Here is a 20,416-nt window from a genome sequence, read left to right on the forward strand (position 1 = left end):
TTCCCCTTCCTCGATTCCCCAATACTGTTCCCCTCCCCCAATTACCCAATAAAATCTAAAAAAAAAAAGCCCAGAAAATCTTGATCTGCCCATCTGGGGGGCTTCATCCATCTGTTCATTCATCCCTAAAGAATGGGCCTCCAATTTCAGAATTGTTAGTACCATTATCGTCTGTAAGAGAAGGGCGCTGGGCAAGTTTCCTAAGATTCTTTCTCACCCTTGTGTTGGTCCTCAAGAGGTTTCGTTTCACCTTCCGCACTCGAGTTTCATTCCTTCCGTCTGCCATGATGCTCATCACTCAGCAGTCACCCCCTGGGGCAGTGACCGTAACAGCCTGGGGCTTGTCTGCCCAGGGCAAGACACACCACACCAACCCCGAGTGATGGCCCAGGTGGGCAGGGATTTTGGAGGACTGGGAGGCAGTGCCCTGCCCAGCCTGGGGGACTAGGAGGTGATATTACTGAGCTGAGACTTAAGAGGAAAGTAGCCAATGAAATGGTCATTAGAACATCCCAATGCAAAGCCTGATCTCTTTTGCAATATGTAAAGTTCGTTGTAGCAGTGCATGTTGATCACTTGAGCCAGGTGATTTACATCGGAGATTTCACTGGGTCTTCCCAACCTTGGTTGGGGGGTGGAGAAAAGGAATAGCAGGTATTATTATAATGCCTAGTTTACAAGAGGAAGAAACTGAGGCTTAAAGAGTTGTCACTTGTCCAGGATCATTTAGCCCATCAGTAGCACAACCAGGGTGTAAACCCAGGTCAGACCCCTACCCAATTCACTGGTGAAGGTTCAACAGCAGATGAGAATCTTGTTCTCTCTGGGCCTCCGTAACACCCTACCCAAGACAGGGGTCTTTTAAAACGTGTCCTGCTTTAGGGGCGGCCAGTTGGCTCAGTTGGTAAGACCATGAGCTCTGAACAACAGGACTGCCGGTTCGATTCCCACATGGGCCAGTGAGCTTTGCCAGTAAGCTGTACCCTCTACAGCTAAGATTGTGAACAATGGTTCGATCTGGAGCTGGGCTGCCATGAGTGGGCGGCAACCAACTGCCTCAGCCAGAAAGAGTGCAATGATCATACCACCAACATGGGCCAGTGAAGTGGCATCCTCCACAACTAGACTGAGAACAGCGAACGGCTCGGAGGGGGTGGGGAGCGGGGAAAATAAATAAATAAAAATAAAATGTGTCCTGATTTAGAGCTGCAAAAAGATACATAGCTAAGAAGTATGGAGAGCTCTTAGAACCCTTGAAGCCTAGTAGAGTTGCCAGGTTTGCTAGAAAGCAGAGTGCTGAGACTACACATGCGCACTAGTGGTGGCCCGAGCTTGGGGAGGGGGCTGACAATGCCCAATTTGGAGGTGTGGTGGCCATGAAAACCCTGATGGTACTCTGAATACACTGAAAGACTATAACCTAGGGGGGACTTGTCGAAGGAAAGGGTCGCATGCTGACTGAGCAATAACATCAAGGAGGTACTCTGTCACCAAGATTTATTCACAAAAAAGGCTGCAACCCAGCACATGCACCCTCCCCCCCCATAAGAGCTTTATGAAAAGGAAGTTAGGACTAGAGTTCAACGAGCCCAGCTCCTCCAGTTATGGGCAAGTAGCTGTCCCCCACCCCCACCCCAGACTGAAAACTTTTAAGTTTTCTCTCCTATAAGAAATGTTAAGTCTCCTCCCTAGTTTCTTAGCTCCTGGCTTTGATTACTCTTCTAAACAGTACCTGAATCATAGAAAATCTATTTTTCCTCATTCAGGGGCCTTGGGGATACAGATGATAGCCCAGCAAGATTGCCAGTCACAACCAGAGAAGCCAACATGGTCTTCCAGGCGGATCTCAAGACCCCTTCTTCTAAGATCAGCTAGGGTGAGAGTTCATGAATCTCCCAATAGGCAGGGACACCTCTACGCCCCTGCCCAGCAGGAAGCAGATACAGAAGAGATCTCCTGTCCCTCAGCTTCCTATAGAAATTTTATAGGGATCAAGTCTCTCAAAGGGAAACAAGACAGGCAGTTAAGAGGCAGGCATTGGGTCTCTGCATTCCTGCATGTCCAACACAACCCACAGAATGCGACCACCAAGGAGACTTCCCCTACCCACCCACTTTTCACACCTCTTCGGGGAAACAAATGGATACAAAATACCTACTGCACCTGCACAAATGAGGTAATAACCACTTGTCAATCACAGGTGCCAATCAAGTGGTCCCATGCCCAGAGAGGAACAGCCCATTCTAAGGAAAAAGGGATAAAAACCACCAAGGCCTCATTAGTCAGGGCCCTTGAGCCATTCTCTACTGCTCCAGCCCGCTTCTATTTCTTTGAAGTGTACTATTTCTTGTAATAAACTGCTTTTTCACTACTTTGCCTCAGTATCTCCTTCAATTCTTTGCTCAAGGCGCCAAGGACCTGGACACCGTGCTGAGAAGGGCCTGTGGCTCCGGCAACATATTTTGGCGAGCCAGCCAGGAGGTAAGCCCCATTCGAGAGACCTAAGAAAAACAAAACAAAAAACCTCTTGCTCATTCTACTCATCTCCTCTGTTCTTTCACTGTCTCGCTAAACTCCTCCGGGGGCCTTAGCCTGCTGCTCCTTTGTCGCCTGGCTCTGACCTCACCTGGAGGGTCTGTCGCTCCAGTAAGTGGTGGGAAAGGACACCACCACAGTGCCTCGCACTGAGTCCCTGGAGGCGCCCTGACAGAGTATAAGCTCATGGTGGTGGGCGCTGGCGGCGTGGGGAAGAGTACCCTGACCATCCAGCTGATCCAGAACCACTTTGTGGACGAGTACGACCCCACCATCGAGGACTCCTACCGGAAGCAAGTGGTCATCGATCAGGAAACGTGTCTGCTGGACCTCCTGGATACGGCAGGCCAGGAGGAGTGTACAGCCATGCATGACTAGTACATGCGCACTGGTGAGGGCTTGCTCTGCGTGTTCGCCATCAACACCGCCAAGTCCTCCGAGGACATCCACGAGTACCGGGAACAGATCAAGCAGGTGAAGGACTCGGACGACATGCCCATGGTGCTGGTGGGGAACAAATGTGTCCTGGCTGCATGCACCATGGAGTCTCAGCAGGCACAGGACCTGGCCCTTAGCTACAGCACCCCCTACATCGAGACCTCGGCCAAGACGCACTGGGGCGTGGAGGACGCCTTCTACATACTGGTGCGTGAGATCCGGCAGCAAAAGCTACGCAAGCTGAGCCTGCCAGACAAGGGTGGCCCCGGCTGTATGAGCCCCAAGTGCCTGCTCTTCTGATCCCGCTCATCCCGTCCCCGTCCCCCCGCTCCCCCCACCCCAGCACGAGCCTGGAGGCGCCGGATACTGTGGGGAGAGGAGGAAGGGAATTGCCGCAGGAGCTCGGCCACTCAGGACATAGTCTGTGGTGGAAATTTTGTCCATGCTTGGGGCCCGGGCTCGACCCCCGGTCCAGTGGGCTCTTACTCTCCCTTCTTTTGCAGACCAACATGGGAAATGAGCTATCAACCTCAATCCCGTCAGACTCTCCACTTGGCTGTATCCTTAACTACTGGGACGAGTTTGATCTGATAATTTAAAGAAAGAACGTCTCATCTTTTTTTTGCAATGTGGCTTGGCCCCAATACAAACTGGGGAACCAAGAAGCTTGGCCAATTAATGGGAGTTCAAACTAGAGGAATGGCCCATTCTAGGGAAAAAGGGATAAAAACAACCAAGGCCTTGTTAGTCGGGGCCCTTGAGCCATTCTCTACTGCTCGGGCCTGCTTCTATTTCTTTGAAGTGTACTATCTCTTCTAATAAACTGGTTTTTCACTACTTTGCCACGTTCAATTCTTTGCTTGAGACGCCAAGGACCTGGGCATCACACCGAGAAGGGCCCACTCTCCGGCAACACTCCCATAGACCTCCTAGCCTGAGCAGTTTCCTTAAAGTCCCAGTTCATCTTTATCATTTCCCCTTTTTAACCAAGATCTTTCTCCAAAAGCATCGCTGATCCAAGGTCAAGTCTTCCATCTTCAGCCTTTTTTTTGGTCCCTTGATGTCAGGAAGGACCTCTTCTGGGTGTCAACTCTCACATTTGAGGGAAGGTGCATGGAACGGGAACAACTTGCATCCAGAGTTAACAGGCAACAGGTGCAGAGCTTAGTAACAATAAGAATTTAAAACAGAATTACAACAACCTAGTCTGAAAATTAAGTTTGCAAACTCATCCTAGAAAAAGTGCTACATACCTCATTATTGAATATCACTACGGTCACCTTCGAAGTACTCCCCTTGGGAAGCTATGCACTGACGCCAGCGCCTAGTCCATCCTTCAAAGCAATTTTGGAACTCTTTTTCTGGAATGGCCATCAGAGCTGTCATCGTATTACCCTTGATGTCCTGAATGTCATCAAAATGTCTTCCTTTCAATATTTCCTTTATCTTCGGGTAAAGAAAGAAGTCATTGGGGGCCAGATCAGGTGAGTAGGGAGGGTGTTCCAATACAGTTATTTGTTTACTGGCTAAAAACTCCCTCACAGACAGTGCCGTGTGAGCTGGTGCATTGTCGTGATGCAAGAGCCATGAATTGTTGGCGAAAAGTTCAGGTCGGTTTTGTCTAACTTTTTCATGCAGCCTTTTCAGCACTTCCAAATAGTAAACTTGGTTAACTGTTTGTCCAGTTGGTACAAATTCATAATGAATAATCCCTCTGATATCAAAAAAGGTTAGCAACATCGTTCTGACTCTTGATTTGGACTGATGGATCTTTTTTGTTTGTGGAGAATTGGCTGACTTCCATTGTGCACTTTGACACTTTGTTTCAGGGTCGTATTGGTACACCCATGTTTCATCACCAGTGATAACCCGGCCCAAAACATCGTCCTGCCTCTCCAAAAGGTCTTGGCAAACTTCAACTCTCCTTTGCTTTTGTTCATCGGTGAGCTCCTTCGGGACCATTTGTGCACACACCTTTCTCATGCCAAGATTTTCAGTTAAGATTTTCTTAACTGTTTCTCTACCGATGTTTACTTGGTCTGCTATGCTTCTCACAGTCAGCCGACGATTTTGACGCACAATTTGACGAATTTTTGCAATGTTTTTGTCAGTTTTGCTTGTTACTGGCCGCCATAAGCTCTCTTCATCAGTGACATGTTCTCTCCCCTCAGAAAAATGTTTAATCCATTTGTACACTGTCGTCTTCTTCATGACATTATCCCCATAAACTTGGATTAACATGTCCCTGATTTCACTTCTACTCTTGCCAAGTTTAACGAGAAGTTTAATGTTTGTTCGTTGCTCTAATTCAAGCTCAGACATTCTCGCGGCGGCACACAGAAACACGCAACAATAATGAATGCCACTCAGCAAGACACCATCCTACCAAGGTTATGAGACCTTACCGAGCTGTTTGTACAGTGCTGCCAATGTAAGCACACGGTGGCAAGTTTGCGAACTTAAGTGTCAGACCACATTACGTCCCTTTAAGCCCAAAAGTTCCAATAGATGGATGCTATCTTCCTGTGAGGAAACCTGAGAAGAAGAGCATAGAAGTAAATCATTCACATATTGCAACAAGTTGGAACCTTTCGGGGAAACTACGTCATCCAAATCAGTCTTCAGAATCTGTGAGAAATAAAAAGGGCTTTCACCGTAAAACCTTGAGGCATTACTGTCCAGGTGAATTGCTTTCCTTCCTTAGCGAAGGCAAAAAGGTACTGGCTAGCTTCATCAACTGGGATGCTAAAGAATGTACTGCAGGGCCGGCCGAGTGGCTCAGTTGGTTAAGAGCTCGCTCAAGAGTGCGAGCTCTGAGCAACAGCGGTTTTAGTCGTGGTTTGAGTCCTGGCCCGAGCTGAGCTGCCGCTGAGCTGCCAACAGGTGGCAGGATGGCTCAGCTTAAAAAAAAAAAAAAGTATGCAATGCATAAATCAACTACTGTAAAGAATTTACTTTCAGTTGGGATGGATGCCAGTGGTGTATTAGGGTCAGGAGTGCCGGGGTGTTGAGGGATATCGATGTGGTTTATTGCTCGGAGATCCTAGACAAACCTCCACTCTCATTCCTCAGAAGTAAGATAGGAGTGTTACAAGGACTACAGCAAGGAATAACAAGGCCTTGAATTATGTAATATTCTATTACGGACTTTATATCTTGAAGGGCCTCTTTACTTATAGGATATTGATTGTGGGCAGAGGCTTTGAAGGATCAATTTGGATCTTAACAGGAGGTGCACTGTGGATTCTGCCAGTATCAGTTGAAGATTTTGTCGATAAAGAAGATGGCATTTGTTCCAATAGGGACAATTGATCAATGCTCTCAGATTCAGCTGCTTTACCATTAAAAATGGCACAAATAAAAGATGCTGAAAAGCCACGTAATTCACCTAATTGGTCATTCTGACAGTTACCATCAAGCCCTAACATTATTTCTCCTGTTTGAGAAAAGGATATTCCAGCATGATACTTCTGAAAGAAGTCTCTGCCTAATAAATGGGTAGGAGCAGAAAAACTAAGGAGAAAACAATGTGTCCCTCTTAAAGAGCCTAAACAAAAGGGACTACGTTCAGATATGTAAGCCTGTTGAGGTTTGTTTGAAACCCCCACTATTTGCAGTGTCTTATTACTCTAAGGCAGGGGCTGTTTTGACAGTGGGGTTGAGCATCAAAGAGTGTAGAGTGTAGCACCGTTGTCAATAAGAATAGAAAGTTTCCTTCCCAATTTGAAGAAAGGTTTCTCCAAATTGCTAAGAGGAAGGATTGGAAAAAGCCCCTGTAGTCCCTTGGAGACCCATCACTAGGGATTAGAAAATCGTGGACAAGGATGATTAGAATGCTGAGTGCGTCTGAAGCAACGCTTAAACTTACAGCAATCCCTTTTCCAGTGTCGTCGTCCCTTGCACTAGTGGCAAAAATACGGACTCCTTCGGTTTCGCATAGGGTGTCTCATTTACAGAGACCAAGAATTAGAAATCTTGGCAATCTTACTTTTAGGTGGCTCGTCTAGAGTACTGGCAAGCTTATTGGCCAAATTCACCAAATCTAGGGTAGCCATAGTTCCCCATCCCATCCTGGATCTCATAACCAGGAGGGAAAGGTTTTTGTTCAGCCCATTGATAAACAAAGAATTAAAAGTTACACGTGTGGAGTCAACATCTGAAGGAAGATCAGAATTTTCCTTAAAAACAACCTGAAGTCTATTATAATAGTTATGAACAGATAGATTCGCCAGGCCTTTGTGAGCAAGTCTGAATCTTGCTCCAATTGACAGGCTTTGGGAAAGCCTTAGAAATTGCTCCATGAAGTTTTCAAGCAAGTTCCCTAGCTTCCTTGGAGGTTTGCTTTTCTAAGTCTCTTTCAGGATGTTCCCATCCAGCAGTTCTCATACAGTTTCGACTTCGCCAGCTATCATACTGATTAGCTGATACAAATCAGAAAACCCAGGCTGATAGGCCTGAACAATAATATCAAATTCCTCAGCAAACTTGTGAAGGTCCTCAGTTACCTCAGGGAATTCCTTTACAATGGCTTGTAGCTCAGCTTTGGTCCAGGGGACATAGGAAATTTGAGGTCTGTTAGGATCCCCAGAGGGTTTAATCCCAAATGGAAACAAGCTGATAAATCCAGAGGAAGAAAAGGCAGGAGAGGACTGAAGGGAACGTGGTACTGGGGGTGGAACCGAAGGCAAGGAAAGCGCAGTGGTAGGCCAGAAGGTAGGGTGGAGCTTGAGGCAACAAGATTGGGGGAGAAAATTGAGACAAAGTATCCATGGAACAGGGTGGTCCTGAAGGTGGAGCAGGAGATGGTGAAGCAGGAGATGGTGGAGCCGGAGATGGTGGAGTAGTGGCAAAATAGAGGTGCAGAGGGAGAGCACAAGGCTTCAGATGCCCTTTTCTCTTCTTTGGAATTTTTAACAGCCTCTGTTAACTTTATTTCGCAAAAAGGAAACTTCAGATTCATGGTCTCCTTTGGAAGCCTCAATGTATCATTGAAAATGGGCATTCCACTCAGCTTCATCAATTCTAGCGCTATTACTGTCCAATTCGGTTTTAAGAAAATTAAGTTTGGGGATCTCAAAAGTTCCCCACAGTGGCCACTGATCATTTAAATTATTTTTAGTCAGATCTCTCCATTTAAATATGCACATGAAAACGCCCCAAGGTTCTTAACCATGTACTCGACCAAGCGTCCTTGGTGGAGGAGGAACGGTCTCAGAATCTTTAGATAGCTGAGATCCCATTTTTTTCAGAGGGATCCAAAAAACAATTACAGCTCCAGCAACCTGCAGGTCAGACGCCAGTCAGCCTCACTCTAGAACAATCTGATCACGGAGGACCAGGCCAAAGGCTAAAAGCCAATTTTAGGAAAATAACCCACCCTGGGAGAGTCGAGTTATAGGCTGGGTGGCACTCCTCTCAATGAAACGGCACAGTCTAATACTGGGCCAAACTGACTAATTTCAGTAAAAATAACCTCTGTCCCCAAAGGGATCTTTAGGCGAAAGCTCGTTTTGTGTCAAAGGCGAGCCTGTTTCCAAAAAAACAAGTGCCAAATTGAGTACTCATAAACAAGGCCTTTTAACACATGCACACACCACACATTCACACACACACCAAAACATATTTCTAAACAATTCCCGAATAAAGCCCAGAGAGCTTCATATGCAAAAAGCATTGGCTCGACTCCAGGAGAGAACTTACCTGAGGATTCTGAATCGGAGAGCAAGCAGTGAGCCAAAACGGCTTTTTGTGTAGCACCAGGAGCTGGTTGCTCACCAGCCGTTAGGGTTAGTTCTCCTCTGGATTCTTGGTGAGCCTCCAAAAATACTGACTGAACAATAATATCAACTAAGTATTCGATCACCAAAAAGGACTTGTTAGGGAAAAGGAAAAAGAAAAAGGACTGCAATACAACATATATAGACCCGGCAAGTCACGTGCACAGTCTGGCTTGGGTGCCAAGATGGAGGATATTTAAGGCAGGGAGACAGGAAGTTAGAACCATAGAGTTTTATGAAAAGGAAATTAGAACCATAGAGTTCACCGAGCCCAGCTCCTCCCATAGACCTCCCAGCCTAATCAGTTTCCTTGAAGTCCGAGTTCATCTTTATCACGCGTTAGGAAAAGGGGTCCGAGGGCGAGGGCATTGGCCAAAAGCCCTGCTCTCCAAATCTAGGTACGGTAGTCAAGCAAGTTCCTTTAAATGCAGGAGAGACGTGGCTGAACATAACGTTTTGAAGCATTCGGGTGGGAGGGCAAGTTCAACATAGAACAGAACTAGGACTCGAAGAACCGGCGAGGCGAGAGGGCAGGACGGCGTAGAGCGCTCCTTCCTATAACTGGAAGAGGCGGGTTTATTAGAGGGTGCAGAAGGAATGGAGCCTGTGAGAAGCGCATATGTTGGCCGAGACAGCCCTGGGAGTTTGGAGAAGGCAGTGGATTCACTAAGTGAAAGCAAACCAGCTACTAGAAGGGGGGAGTACGGTGGCCGGGGTGGTTCTTTCACAGCCGGAAGTGGCTCTCCCGAGAGGCGTGGCTGAGGTGCTCTTGCCATTACGGTGGCCGGTGTGTCCGGCAGAGGGTGAAATCTCGCGCGATCGCGCTGGCGCCGTCGGGGACGGGGCGGGGCTGGCCGCGGGGGCGGGGACCCGGAGCGGGAAGATGGCGGCGGCGCAGGAGGCGGACGGGGCCGGCAGCGCCGTGGTGGCGGCCGGGGGAGGCAGCTCCGGTCAGGTACGGAGGCCGAGAGGGGCCTGAGGGGCTCTTCCCCACCTGGGGGGCCTCCCACGGGGCGTGTCCTGTCCCTTTTCGCGGAATCCCCTGCATTAGGGGCTCCTTACCCAGAGAGGGACCTTGAATACCGGGCCCAGGCGGGGCCGGGCGGCCCGGGAGGTCAGACAGTGCGGGAAGCGGGACTCTTGCGCGCTGGTTCCCCTGCACGCTCACGCCGGGCGGCCACCAGGCTCATTGTTCCAGCCAGAGACAGTGGCGCGGAGGGACGCAGATTTGTACCCAGGCGCCCTGGGTTCCTGTCTCCGTGATTCCAGACTCCCAAGACCGTTCCTAGCGTGGTCTGGTGTTCAGGATCTCTCTCGCAGTGACCGACGCGTGGACAATGATTGATTAATTGGGAGTTTTGTAGCCCTAGGGAAAGTCAGGTAATCAGGTAAGGGTTTAGGCTGGGGAGGCTCACAGACCCATTTTACAGACTGGCATCCAAGGAACAGCGAGACTAAGGCTCTTGCAAAAGGTCACTCAGGTTGGGGTTGGGGTCCATTCCATGTAGCAGTTACCAGACATTGCTGACCCAGGGTAGTCAGGACTAGGATAGGTGTGCTTTATCATAAACTAATTCTATGGGGGAATTAGCCCAGGTGCTGATGACTTCTGATCCATTGCCGCCTCAACGAAAGTGAGGCTGCAGAACATACTAGCTAGTTCAGGCAGCCACCCTTCAGGCATTTAGGGAATCGATGGAGTGACAGCAAGGTGCTATCGACCCACCCACTGGGATGTCACTGACATGTGGGAGGCAGCACAGGGGAGAGGAGCACAGGTTGGGAGAGGGGGACGAAGCTGACTTTCTCTGTGACCTTGTGCTAGTTCCTTGCTGTCTTGGGGCCCTTTTTTCTCCAGTGGTAGGTAAATGGAGAGGTTGGACAGGAGGGCCAGCCACTTGATGGGCCACAAAGATGGCTAACAGCCATGTGGCTGCCATCAGTAGTGTAGGAGAGACTGACATGTAAAGAATTACAATCCTGGATGACTAGGGTGGTGGCAAAAGTCTGTGCCAGGGACTGAGGGAGCCAAGAGGAGGGGCAAATAATATCATCTGGGAGGACACCAGGATGAGATTTGTGTGATAGAACCCAACATATCTGGTTTGGTATCTTTAACTGGAAAGAGGACTCAGTCCCTGTCTTCAGGGGCTTTCCTGGCTTGCGGAAGGAAGGTCCTTTCCTCCTGTGAGTTTCAGTTGATTACTGGGTGGGAGGTGGTCAGAGAGACCAGGACTCAGGTTGCCCTGATTGCCCTAAGCTTCCAGAGACTGCCCCCTCCATTCTTTTCTTGTCCCACCTCTGCTTAAAACTTTTCAAGACGTTTTCCTTTGCCTTCAGGATAAAGCACAAATTCTTAAGCAAATCAAGGCCTTGCGTGATCTGACTTTTCTTCAGACTGCACTAGGATTTCTTAGCCTCAGCACTATTGACATTTTGGATTGGCTAATTCTTCCCCATGAGTGGCTGTCCTGTGCATTTTAGGATGTTTAGCAGCATTCTTGACCTCTACACACTAGATGTCAATAGCATACACACCCTTCCCAGTTCTGACAATCAAAAATATCTTCAGATATTACTAAACGTCCCCTGGGGGCAAAATTGCCCCTGCTTGAGAATGACTGGATGAGAGGAGCATCTGCCGCTCTAAGCTCTTTTATTTCCAGGAGTGTGCCTTACTGTCTCTTTCCTCGTAGCCTTTGCATATGTTTCTCCATTCTTTACCTGGCGGATCCTTATAGTTCTGCACGTCTCAGATGTTTCCTTTCCTAGGAAACCCTCTTTGACCCTCTCAGCCTGGGTCAGGACTCTAACAGCCCCCTTGGCTCCCCTGTCCCAAGCTCTGCCCACTCTGGGTTGTCACTGTCTGTCTGTCTCCTCCACTGGACTGGGAGCCCCTGGAAAGCAGAATCGGTACTGTCTTGGTCGCCACTGTGTCCCCAGCACTGCCCAGCTGAGGACCGGGCACAGAGCAGGTGTTCAGTGTTTGTGGAACGAGTGGCTCTTAAGGCAGAGGCTGGACTGAGGTGGAATTCCCATGGTGGATCCAGGCTCTCAGTGAGGACATGCTGGAAAGCCTGTCTTCACACTCCTAGCTCTGGCCCAGCCTCCTGGCCTCAGCTGCTTCCTGGGCCCCTTAGTGGGTATTTGGGGATTCTGTGTGAGATTGGACATGCAGGTCCAAGAACAGGAACTGTGTCTTAGTCATTGCTGTGTCCACAGCCATCACCACTGTCCCCTAGCCTGTGGGGTCTAGACAGGTCTCTGTGGTCTCATGCTCCGGCCAGCCTGCTCCTTTTCCTCCCCCGGGGGCTCAGACTCAGGGCCCACAGCTCCACCACTCAGTCTTTCAGCTGATGTGTATTGAGTCCCCACTACCGCCTAGGCCCCATGCTAATTCTGGGGATACAGCTGTGAACAAAACAGGCCCTCCTCTCTTGGAGCTCATGTTCTCTTTGAGGGCTTCAGGGTAGAAGAACAGACAGAGACTAAGATGGACAGTGAGTAAGAAAAGTAAGAAAATATATAGTGGGTCAGATAGCAGTAAGTGCCATGGACAGAAATAAAGCTGTGGGGGAGAGTAGGAAGTGAGAGTGGGTAGGAGAGTTGCAATTTGAACAGGATAGTCTAGGAGGACCTCTCTGAAGAGGCGACATTTGAACAAAGACTTAAAGGAAATGAGGGAGGTACCCACGCAGGGGCATGGGGGAAAAGCCTTTCAGGTAAAGGCAGCAGCCAATGTAAAGGCCCCGAGGTGGAAGGTGCCAGTGTGAGGAAGGGACAGCAAGGAGGCTGTTGTGGCTGCAGCTGGTGAGTGAGGGAAGAGGGGTAGGAGGAGAGAGGCAGGGAGCAGGCCCGATTCGGCCAGGCCTTGGGGGCCATGGTTAGGACTTTGCCTTCCCTCGGAAGGAAATGGGTGCCACAGGAGAGCTACCTTTTTATTGAGGTGTAATTTAAATACTGTAACATTCACCTGTTGTCAGTACAGAATTCAGTGGCTTTTAGTACATTTATGCAGTGGTGCAATGCAAGCATCACTACAGTCCGGTCCGAGAGCAGTTCCATGCCCTCAGAACATTCCCTTGTTCTTTTTGCAGTCACTCTGCCCCGCAGTGTTTCTTTTACTGTTGAGTAGTATTCCATTGTACAGGTACATCACAGTTCGTTCATTCTTTCATCAAAAGATATGGGTTGTTTCCGGCTATTATGAATAATGCTACCATGGACATTTGCATATAACCTTTCGCATGGACGTATGTTCTCATTTTTCTTGGGTCGAGACCCAGGAGTGGAATTGCTGGTTTGTTCAGCGGGAGGACATTTAACTTTTTTAAGCATCAGCCATGTTTTCCAAGCGGCAGCTCTGTTTTTCCCACCAGCAGTGTACAGCTGTTCCAATTTCTCTACACCCTCGCCAACACTTGTGACTGTACATCGTCATCGTTTTTTTTTTTTTAGCTGAGCCATCCTGCTACCTGTTGGCAGCTCAGAGGCTGCTCAGCTCGGGCCGGGACTCGAACCGCTGTTGCTCAGAGCTCAAACTCTTGAGCAAGCTCTTAACCAACTGAGCCACTCGGCCGGCCCTGTTCATCGTTTTGATAATGGTCATTCTAGTGAAGTGACATCTCATTGCAGTTTTCATTTGCATTTCCATGGGAGGGTTTCCAGCCAATTTGTCCACCATTTTGGGTAAGAGAACGGACCTAGGAGCCAGCCAGATGTGGGTTCAAATTCTGGCCTGGCCTCAAGCTTCCATTTATTGACCCAGAATCAGCTCAGGCTTGCTGGAAAACCTTACTTGTCCTCCCCCAGTGCTCCCAGGAGCCAGGGCCAGCCCTGAATGAGGGGACCCTGTGCCTGTCTGATCTCGCCTGCCCCCAGCCAACCCCTTCCCTGAACCTTTCCCTCTCCGCAGCACACCCTTCACCCTAATGTCAAGACAGCTTCTCGGGGTGGCCTCCCTGACCCCCCAGTCCAAAGTGGGGCCCTGTCCCCTACCTCTGTTGTCTCCTGCCCCTGCTTGTTTTCTCCAGAGCACTTTTCCCATTTACCATTTTTAATTAACCTGTTTACTGCTCTGCAGGTGTGTTTCCCTCTAGATCCTGAGCTCTGGGAGGGCAAGGCCCAGAACTGTGTCACCACCACCGGTCCCACCACCTAGCACAGGGCCTGGCACACAGTAGGTGATCAGGAAATATTTTTTCAACACACGAAGGAAATCTTTTCTGAACAAAACACACTGGTATTTTCACTGCCTGGCCCTTGGGTCAGAGAGGGGAAGTGATGTGACCAAGATATCATAGCTGGGAACAGTGGGACCAGGCCCACAGCCTAGGTCTGTCAGACCCCAGAGTCCCCACCTTTTACCACAGCGCTGTCCCACACTTTTGGAGATGACAGGGTAAAGCTCTTGGCTGGTGAAGGGGACAGGAGGTGACAAATGACACATTCAACAGATGCGGCCACCAGCTCCCTGGCAGCCCCATCTGGCTGGGGTGGAGGGCGGGAGGGGCTCTGTCCCTGCTTCCTGGGGCTTTCAAGGCCGACAGAAGAGAACATTGTAGAGGAGTGGGCTTGGGGCTGTGGCAGGGGAGGCCTTGGCAGTGGAGGTCCAGAGCAGGTAGATTTGGGTGGCCTGGGTGCTCAGGACAAGCCCTTCAGGGAGCATTTGTTGATTCCACAGGTGGTCATCGAGCCCCTACTTTGTGCTGGCCCCAGGCTAGGTGTTACTCCCACCTGACAGTGACCATGACAGTCCTGGTCCTGCCTCTTAAAGGCCGAGGAATGAGGGGACCGAGCCGGAAGGAAGGAAGAGGGCAGGACTGGGGAGTCGACAGGTACAAGGAGAGGGGCAGAAAGAATTTCCCCATCTCAGACCCTTCCAAACTTGACATCACGAAATTCTGTTTCCAAGCTTCTATTTTTGAGTGAAGATTCTTCCTCTGGGAAACCCTGGCCTACCCACTCCCCTGTCATCTTGCTGCCATCATCCTTCCCGAGTGATGCAGACAAGTGGCTTAGCCTCCCCGAGCCTCTGTTTGCTTGGCTGCCACACAGAGACGTTCATCGTTCGGGCCCACGGGGAGGTGTGTGCTGTGTTCGTTGCACACACCTCCGTGTGGCTCACAGGGCGTGATTCACACTCTGGTTGTGTTTTTCTGTGTCTGTCTTGCTTGCTGGTTCAGGAGCTCCTGGAGGGATGGGCCCGTACAGGGCTGGCCTCAGAGGAGGCTTGAGGAACTGTTTACCAGGGGAAGGACCTTTCAGGTAAACCCAAGCCTGGCAGTATCTGGCACCTGCCACGTGACCCCTTCATGGTATCCCATTGTCACCTGCTTGTACCCTGGGCTCTGGTCCCATGAAACAATGGACAGTCCTCAGAGTCAGCCTGTGCCTCTCACCTTTGTTTCTGTACCTGCTGCTGCCCTCATTGCTTCCTGTGCACTGGCCACTGGTTATATTTTAGGTCTCAGCTCTGATGTCCCCTCCCTAACCCCCGATGCTGGACTAGGCCAGCTCTGTGCTCATCCCTGTGCCTGGGTGGTACCTAAAACACACCTTGTGCCTCAGGTGTTACATCCTCCCTCCTTACCCTGGCTTCTGTCCCCTGCAGGTGACCAGCAATGGCAGCATTGGGAGGGACCTGCCGGCGGAGACCCAGCCCCAGAACCCACCACCCCAGCCAGCACCCAACGCCTGGCAGGTCATCAAAGGCGTGCTGTTCAGGTGAGCAGATGTGGCTTTGGTTTTGTGCATTGAAAAAAAGTCCAAATAAGAAGAAAGGGAAAAACCACTGAGGATGACCATCAGTACTGTATTGGTGGAGTGCCCTCCCTCTTCTTTTTTGTATGATAGATTTGTTTTTTTTGTTTTTTTGTTTGTTTGTTTTTAGCTGAGCCATCCTGCTACCTATAGGCAGCTTAGTAGCAGCTCAGCTCGGGCCCGGGCATCGAACCGCTGTTGCTCAGAGCTCAGACTCTTGAGTGAGCTCTTAACCAACTGAGCCACTTGGCTGGCCCTTGTTTTTTGTTTTTTAATGTGGTAAAATATACCACATTATTGATATTCAAGAGCTGCTGTAACAAATAGCGCAGACTGGGTGGCTTAAACAATAGAAGTTCATCATCTCACAATTTTGGAGGCTAGAAGTCTGAGATCAAGGTGTTGGCATGCCTAGTTTCTTCTGAGATCTCTCTCCTTGGCTTGTCGATGGCTGTCTTCCCTTGCCTTTCCCTTCCCTCTGTGTGTGTCTGTGTCCTGATTTCTTATAAGGACACCAGTCCTATTGGGTTAGGGCCCATCCTAATGACCTCACTTAACCTTCATCACCTCTTTAAAGGTCCTGTGTCCAAATATAGACACTGAGGTACTGAGGGTTAAGACTTCAACATGAATTTGGGGGGGACACAATTCAGTCACAACATATTCATTACATAAAATTGACCATTTTAACTAACCGTAACATTCAGCGGCATTAAGTACATTCACATTGTTGCACAACCATCACCACCATCCAGCTCCACAATTTTTTCCTCTTCCCAAACTGAAACTGTCCCCATGAAACACTAACTCCTCATTTTCCCCTCTCCCCAGCCCCTGGCACCCACCATTCTACTTTTTGTCTCTGTGAATTTGACTGCTCTAGGTACCTCATTTAAGCAGAGTCATACGTCTGTCCTTTTGTGACGGGCTGGTGGTGATCCTTTTATATGTGAATTCATACGGTCTTTCCGGGGCAGTGGGAGCAGAGGGCCTACCTTCTATCTAAGCCTGGCCTCTGACTGAGGCCCGTTCTGGTGGGCGGGTGGGGGTCTCTATCTGGGGCTGGGTTCTGTCCCTGCCTGCCTAGACCTGGTGACAGTTCCTTTTCTGCTCTGAGCCTTTGTTTACCCGTCTGCAAAATGGGCATTTCCTTTTCTTTCTGGAGAGGTATTTTTGCAAAGTGGCCAAGAGACCAGGCCATGTAGTCAGACAGTCACTTCCTCCCCTTAATTGGCCAAAAGGAATTATAGGACAAGTTATTTAAAACATCTCCTTGGCTAGAATGTTCCCACAGGGCCATGGCCAGATGGCAAGGGAGCCTGAGAAGTATGGTCTTTATTTTGGAAAACCGAGCATCCTGCTGCAAAGCAGGGGCTCTATTACTGAGGAGGAATGGGACAGTGCTTTTGGGAGGGCAGTGACTTATCTCTTCCATGCCATCTTTTTAGTTTTTTTGCCCTAAACTTATACATAATACATGCTTATTGTACAAAACAAAACAATTCAAACAAGACAGAAGAGTATAAAGAAGAAAATACCAAAGAAGTATAACATATTGGTGGTCACCCTATAAAAACATACTTGTAATTGGCCTTAAATAAGATTATATAAGGATGGTCACACACAGTTGTTCAAATTAGGGGAAAATTTAGAGCAGCCTGCTTGTCTCAAATGGAATCAGCCACTGAAATGTAGGGGGCAGGTAGCATCAAATTGTATCTAAGAGCACAGGCCCACTCTGGCATCTCAGCTCTCTCAACCTCTGTGCTGTGTGACCTGGTCAGGTGACTGCCCCTCTCATTCCTGAGTTTCCACCTCCGAGAGGAATCCTGACAATTAGCTCGCAGGTCATCAGAAGGATTCCATGAGAATCGTGTCATCTGGGGGCGCAGGAGCTGGCACCCGCTCAAAGTTGGCCACCATTGCTTTTCAGATTGCTCTTATTCAGTGTTAAAAAAAACACCTTGGAAAATGTAAAGAGAAACAGCTTAAAAATAGCCCACAATCCTCGACACCATCACTGATCACATTCTAGGGGGGACAGACCCATCTGCCTGGTGTCCTCCGAGAGTGTCACAGGACACTGAGAAGCTGTACAGAAGGGAAACATTACCCTCTTCAGCCCGGACACTCGTCCGTCATTCCTGACGTGTACCCCGAGCTTCCTCAACTATGGAGCCCCTGTCCCTTGTCCCCATTCCTCCTCCCCCCATGCCCAATAGAGACTTAGAATTTTCTTATATATCAGTTTCTTTTTTTCATGCTTCAAACAGCTATGAATAAAGATTATTTTTATCTTTCCCTTTATTTTTATGTCAGAGGTAGCCTGTTCTACACAGTTCTGCACCTTGATTTTTTTTCATTAGCAATATATCTTAGAAATCTTTCCACATGAGTACATAAAGGAACTTCCATCAGATAAGTGTTTTTAATACAGCCACAGGGTAGGCTAATTTCCTGCTCCTTCCTTGGAACCAGGTAGCACCAAGCATCAGTTCAGAGTCTCATCTGGAGTTTTTAAAATGGAATTCAGGGCTTGTTTTCAGGGGTCTGTGAACTCTCCGAAGTTTCAAGCAGATTGCACTAAAAGGGCCTTTATTGGGGGTAGAGTCCATGGTTCTCACCTCATCCTCAAATTACACCAGTGGTTACCTGGAGAGGGGGGTAGGATGGGAACTGGGTAGATAAATGGATGCGATGGGAGGGAGAGCATTCATTATATGTATTTTCATATATTTACATTTTTTCTGAATCTGTGAAAGTAATACCTCTGTGAGGTGGGAGGGAGGATGTCAAGTCTCTTTGATTTACTTACTCTGGAAAGTTGAAACACATTAGATGAAGGCTGGTCCCCTGTAGGCCTGGTGTCCTCAGACTGGGCTTCCTGGCCTGGGATGCATAGATGGAGGGCAGTGTCCACGAGGCCTCTGAGAGGGTCCCCAAAACTCTGGGAATACGGGTACACACAGATGTTCTTCAAGGGGTTGGAGATCTGGAATTCTAGAAAGGTCTGGTCCAATCGGCCTCAGTTTACATAAAGGGACCCGGAAGTCCAGAGGGGCTGGGACCCCTGCAGGCCATACACCGAGCCTGGGCAGAGCTGCTGTTCCCAAACTCTCCCTTGGCGTCTTCACTCAAATGGGAGCCTCTTAGAGGCGGTGGGGGGGAGGGGGGATCCCCAGAGATTATTGGTTCTAGACCTTCCCCAGCCCTGTGCCTCAGGGACTTCTTGGGGAGGCAGCAAAAGGCTCAGCTGGGCCATGGCCCCTGGGACCCCAGACTCCAGGGTTCCATGGCTTCTACAGGCAGAGACAAGTCCCTGTGCCTGATCCTGCCCTTCAGCATGGTTTGGGGCCCAGCAGGGAGCCACCCCACCCTTACTAGAATTCCTAGTGTTTTTCTGTTCTAGAGTTTTTTGTATGCCTTTTTCCAATAATAAAAATAACAAACAATAATAACTAATGCTTCTACTTACTGAGCATGTATCAGGCTCCATTCTAGATGATATATATATATATCATTGCATATATAATCATGTGTATCTCAATGCATTTATTGCTTGTAAACAACCCTACAAGCTAGGTAGTGTTATCCCCATTTAACTGTGGAGGAAACAGAGGCCTAGAGAGGTTAACAGTCTTGTCTGAGGTCACACAGTGAGTAAGTAGAGTTGGGCTTCAGATCCAGGTGTTGCAGCTGCGAGGCTGGGCATTTAACCTCTTTGCTATATTTTTTTACACCTGTAATTAATAAGTACTTGTTCATTTAATAATTACACAGCTTCTATATCTGAGAGACCTGAACTAATACAATAGAAGTTTGTTTCTCATGTACCGGTCTGGACCTAGGCAGACCAGGATTCTGCAGTCTTTTGCGACCCACACTCCTTCCTGCTTTTTGTTCCACTGCTGCTAGGTTTTGTCCATTATCCTTATGGCCTAAGATGACTGCTGAAGATCCAGCCATCACATCCACATTCCGGGAGGGAAGATGAAGTCAAGGAGAGATAGTCTTTCTCTTTAAAGACACTTCCCAAAAGCCCAACATAACACATTGTTTTTTCATTTTATTGACCAGAACTTTACCTGTGTCCACACCCAGCTATTAACAAGGCTAGAATTGTCTTTATTCTAGGTGGCCAAGCTAAAATTTAGGAGCTTTCTTATTGAGGGAAAAGGGAAAGATGGATATTGGGAAACAACTATCATTTGCTATAGTTTTGTTTTGGGACTTTTATTTTGTTCATTAAAAAAACACAAAAAGAAAAGCATAAAGAAATAGTAAAAATCACCTAAAGATAACTGCTATTCATCATTACAGTATTGGTGACGCTCCTTTTACATATTGATTCGTATGCATGCTGGTTTTATTATGCAAAATTTTTTAAGGCAGTATTATGTTTTGAAGCTTTTTTTTTTATTTTGTTTTTGCTTACCTCTGTTTCTTCCCCTGCTTACCTAAAGCAAAGGAATCCATTTGAAAGTCTGATGTGTATCATTTCATACCTTTCTCTGCTTTTATGTCAATATAAAGGTGCATATACAGGTTGATGTGGGGTTTTTTTGGCCTTTTGTTGTGGTAAAGTATAATAACATAAAATGTACCATTTTAACCATTTTTAAGCGTACAGTTCCATTGTTGTGCTACCATCATGTGACACCATCCATCTCAGAACTTTTTCATCTTCCCCAACTGAGACTCTACCCGTTAAACACTAATTCCCATTTCTCCCTCTCCCCAGCCCAGGTTTGTTGTTTTTAAATAGTTTATCACTACACAGAAGTAGCCTCATTCTGTGCACCTTCCTTCATCTTGCCTTTTTCTTTTAACAGTGTATCCTGGAAATACCTCCAAGTCAGTTACAATTCTAAGACTGTAATGTTAGATTGATTCAATTTTGTAAA

The 20,416-nt window shown here is 48.2% G+C and overlaps 1 protein-coding gene and 1 pseudogene across 1 annotated transcript in view; both read left to right on the forward strand.

Annotated features, from left to right (window-relative positions):
* Window positions 1–1,604: 1,604 nt before the first annotated feature.
* Window positions 1,605–4,215, forward strand: LOC109372788 (GTPase HRas pseudogene; annotated as a pseudogene).
* A 5,254-nt stretch (window positions 4,216–9,469) lies between these two features.
* CLPTM1 (CLPTM1 regulator of GABA type A receptor forward trafficking) overlaps window positions 9,470–20,416 on the forward strand; it is a 30,202-nt gene continuing 19,255 nt past the window's right edge. The window contains exons 1-2 of the mRNA XM_019626324.1: window positions 9,470–9,705; window positions 15,364–15,476. Of these exons, the coding sequence (XP_019481869.1) occupies window positions 9,634–9,705; window positions 15,364–15,476 (185 nt within the window). The 5' untranslated portion in view covers window positions 9,470–9,633. The remainder of the gene's footprint in view (window positions 9,706–15,363; window positions 15,477–20,416) is intronic.

The sequence above is a fragment of the Hipposideros armiger genome, unplaced genomic scaffold (genome assembly GCF_001890085.2).
Source record: "Hipposideros armiger isolate ML-2016 unplaced genomic scaffold, ASM189008v1 scaffold_664, whole genome shotgun sequence".
NCBI classification, from domain to species: domain Eukaryota; kingdom Metazoa; phylum Chordata; class Mammalia; order Chiroptera; family Hipposideridae; genus Hipposideros; species Hipposideros armiger.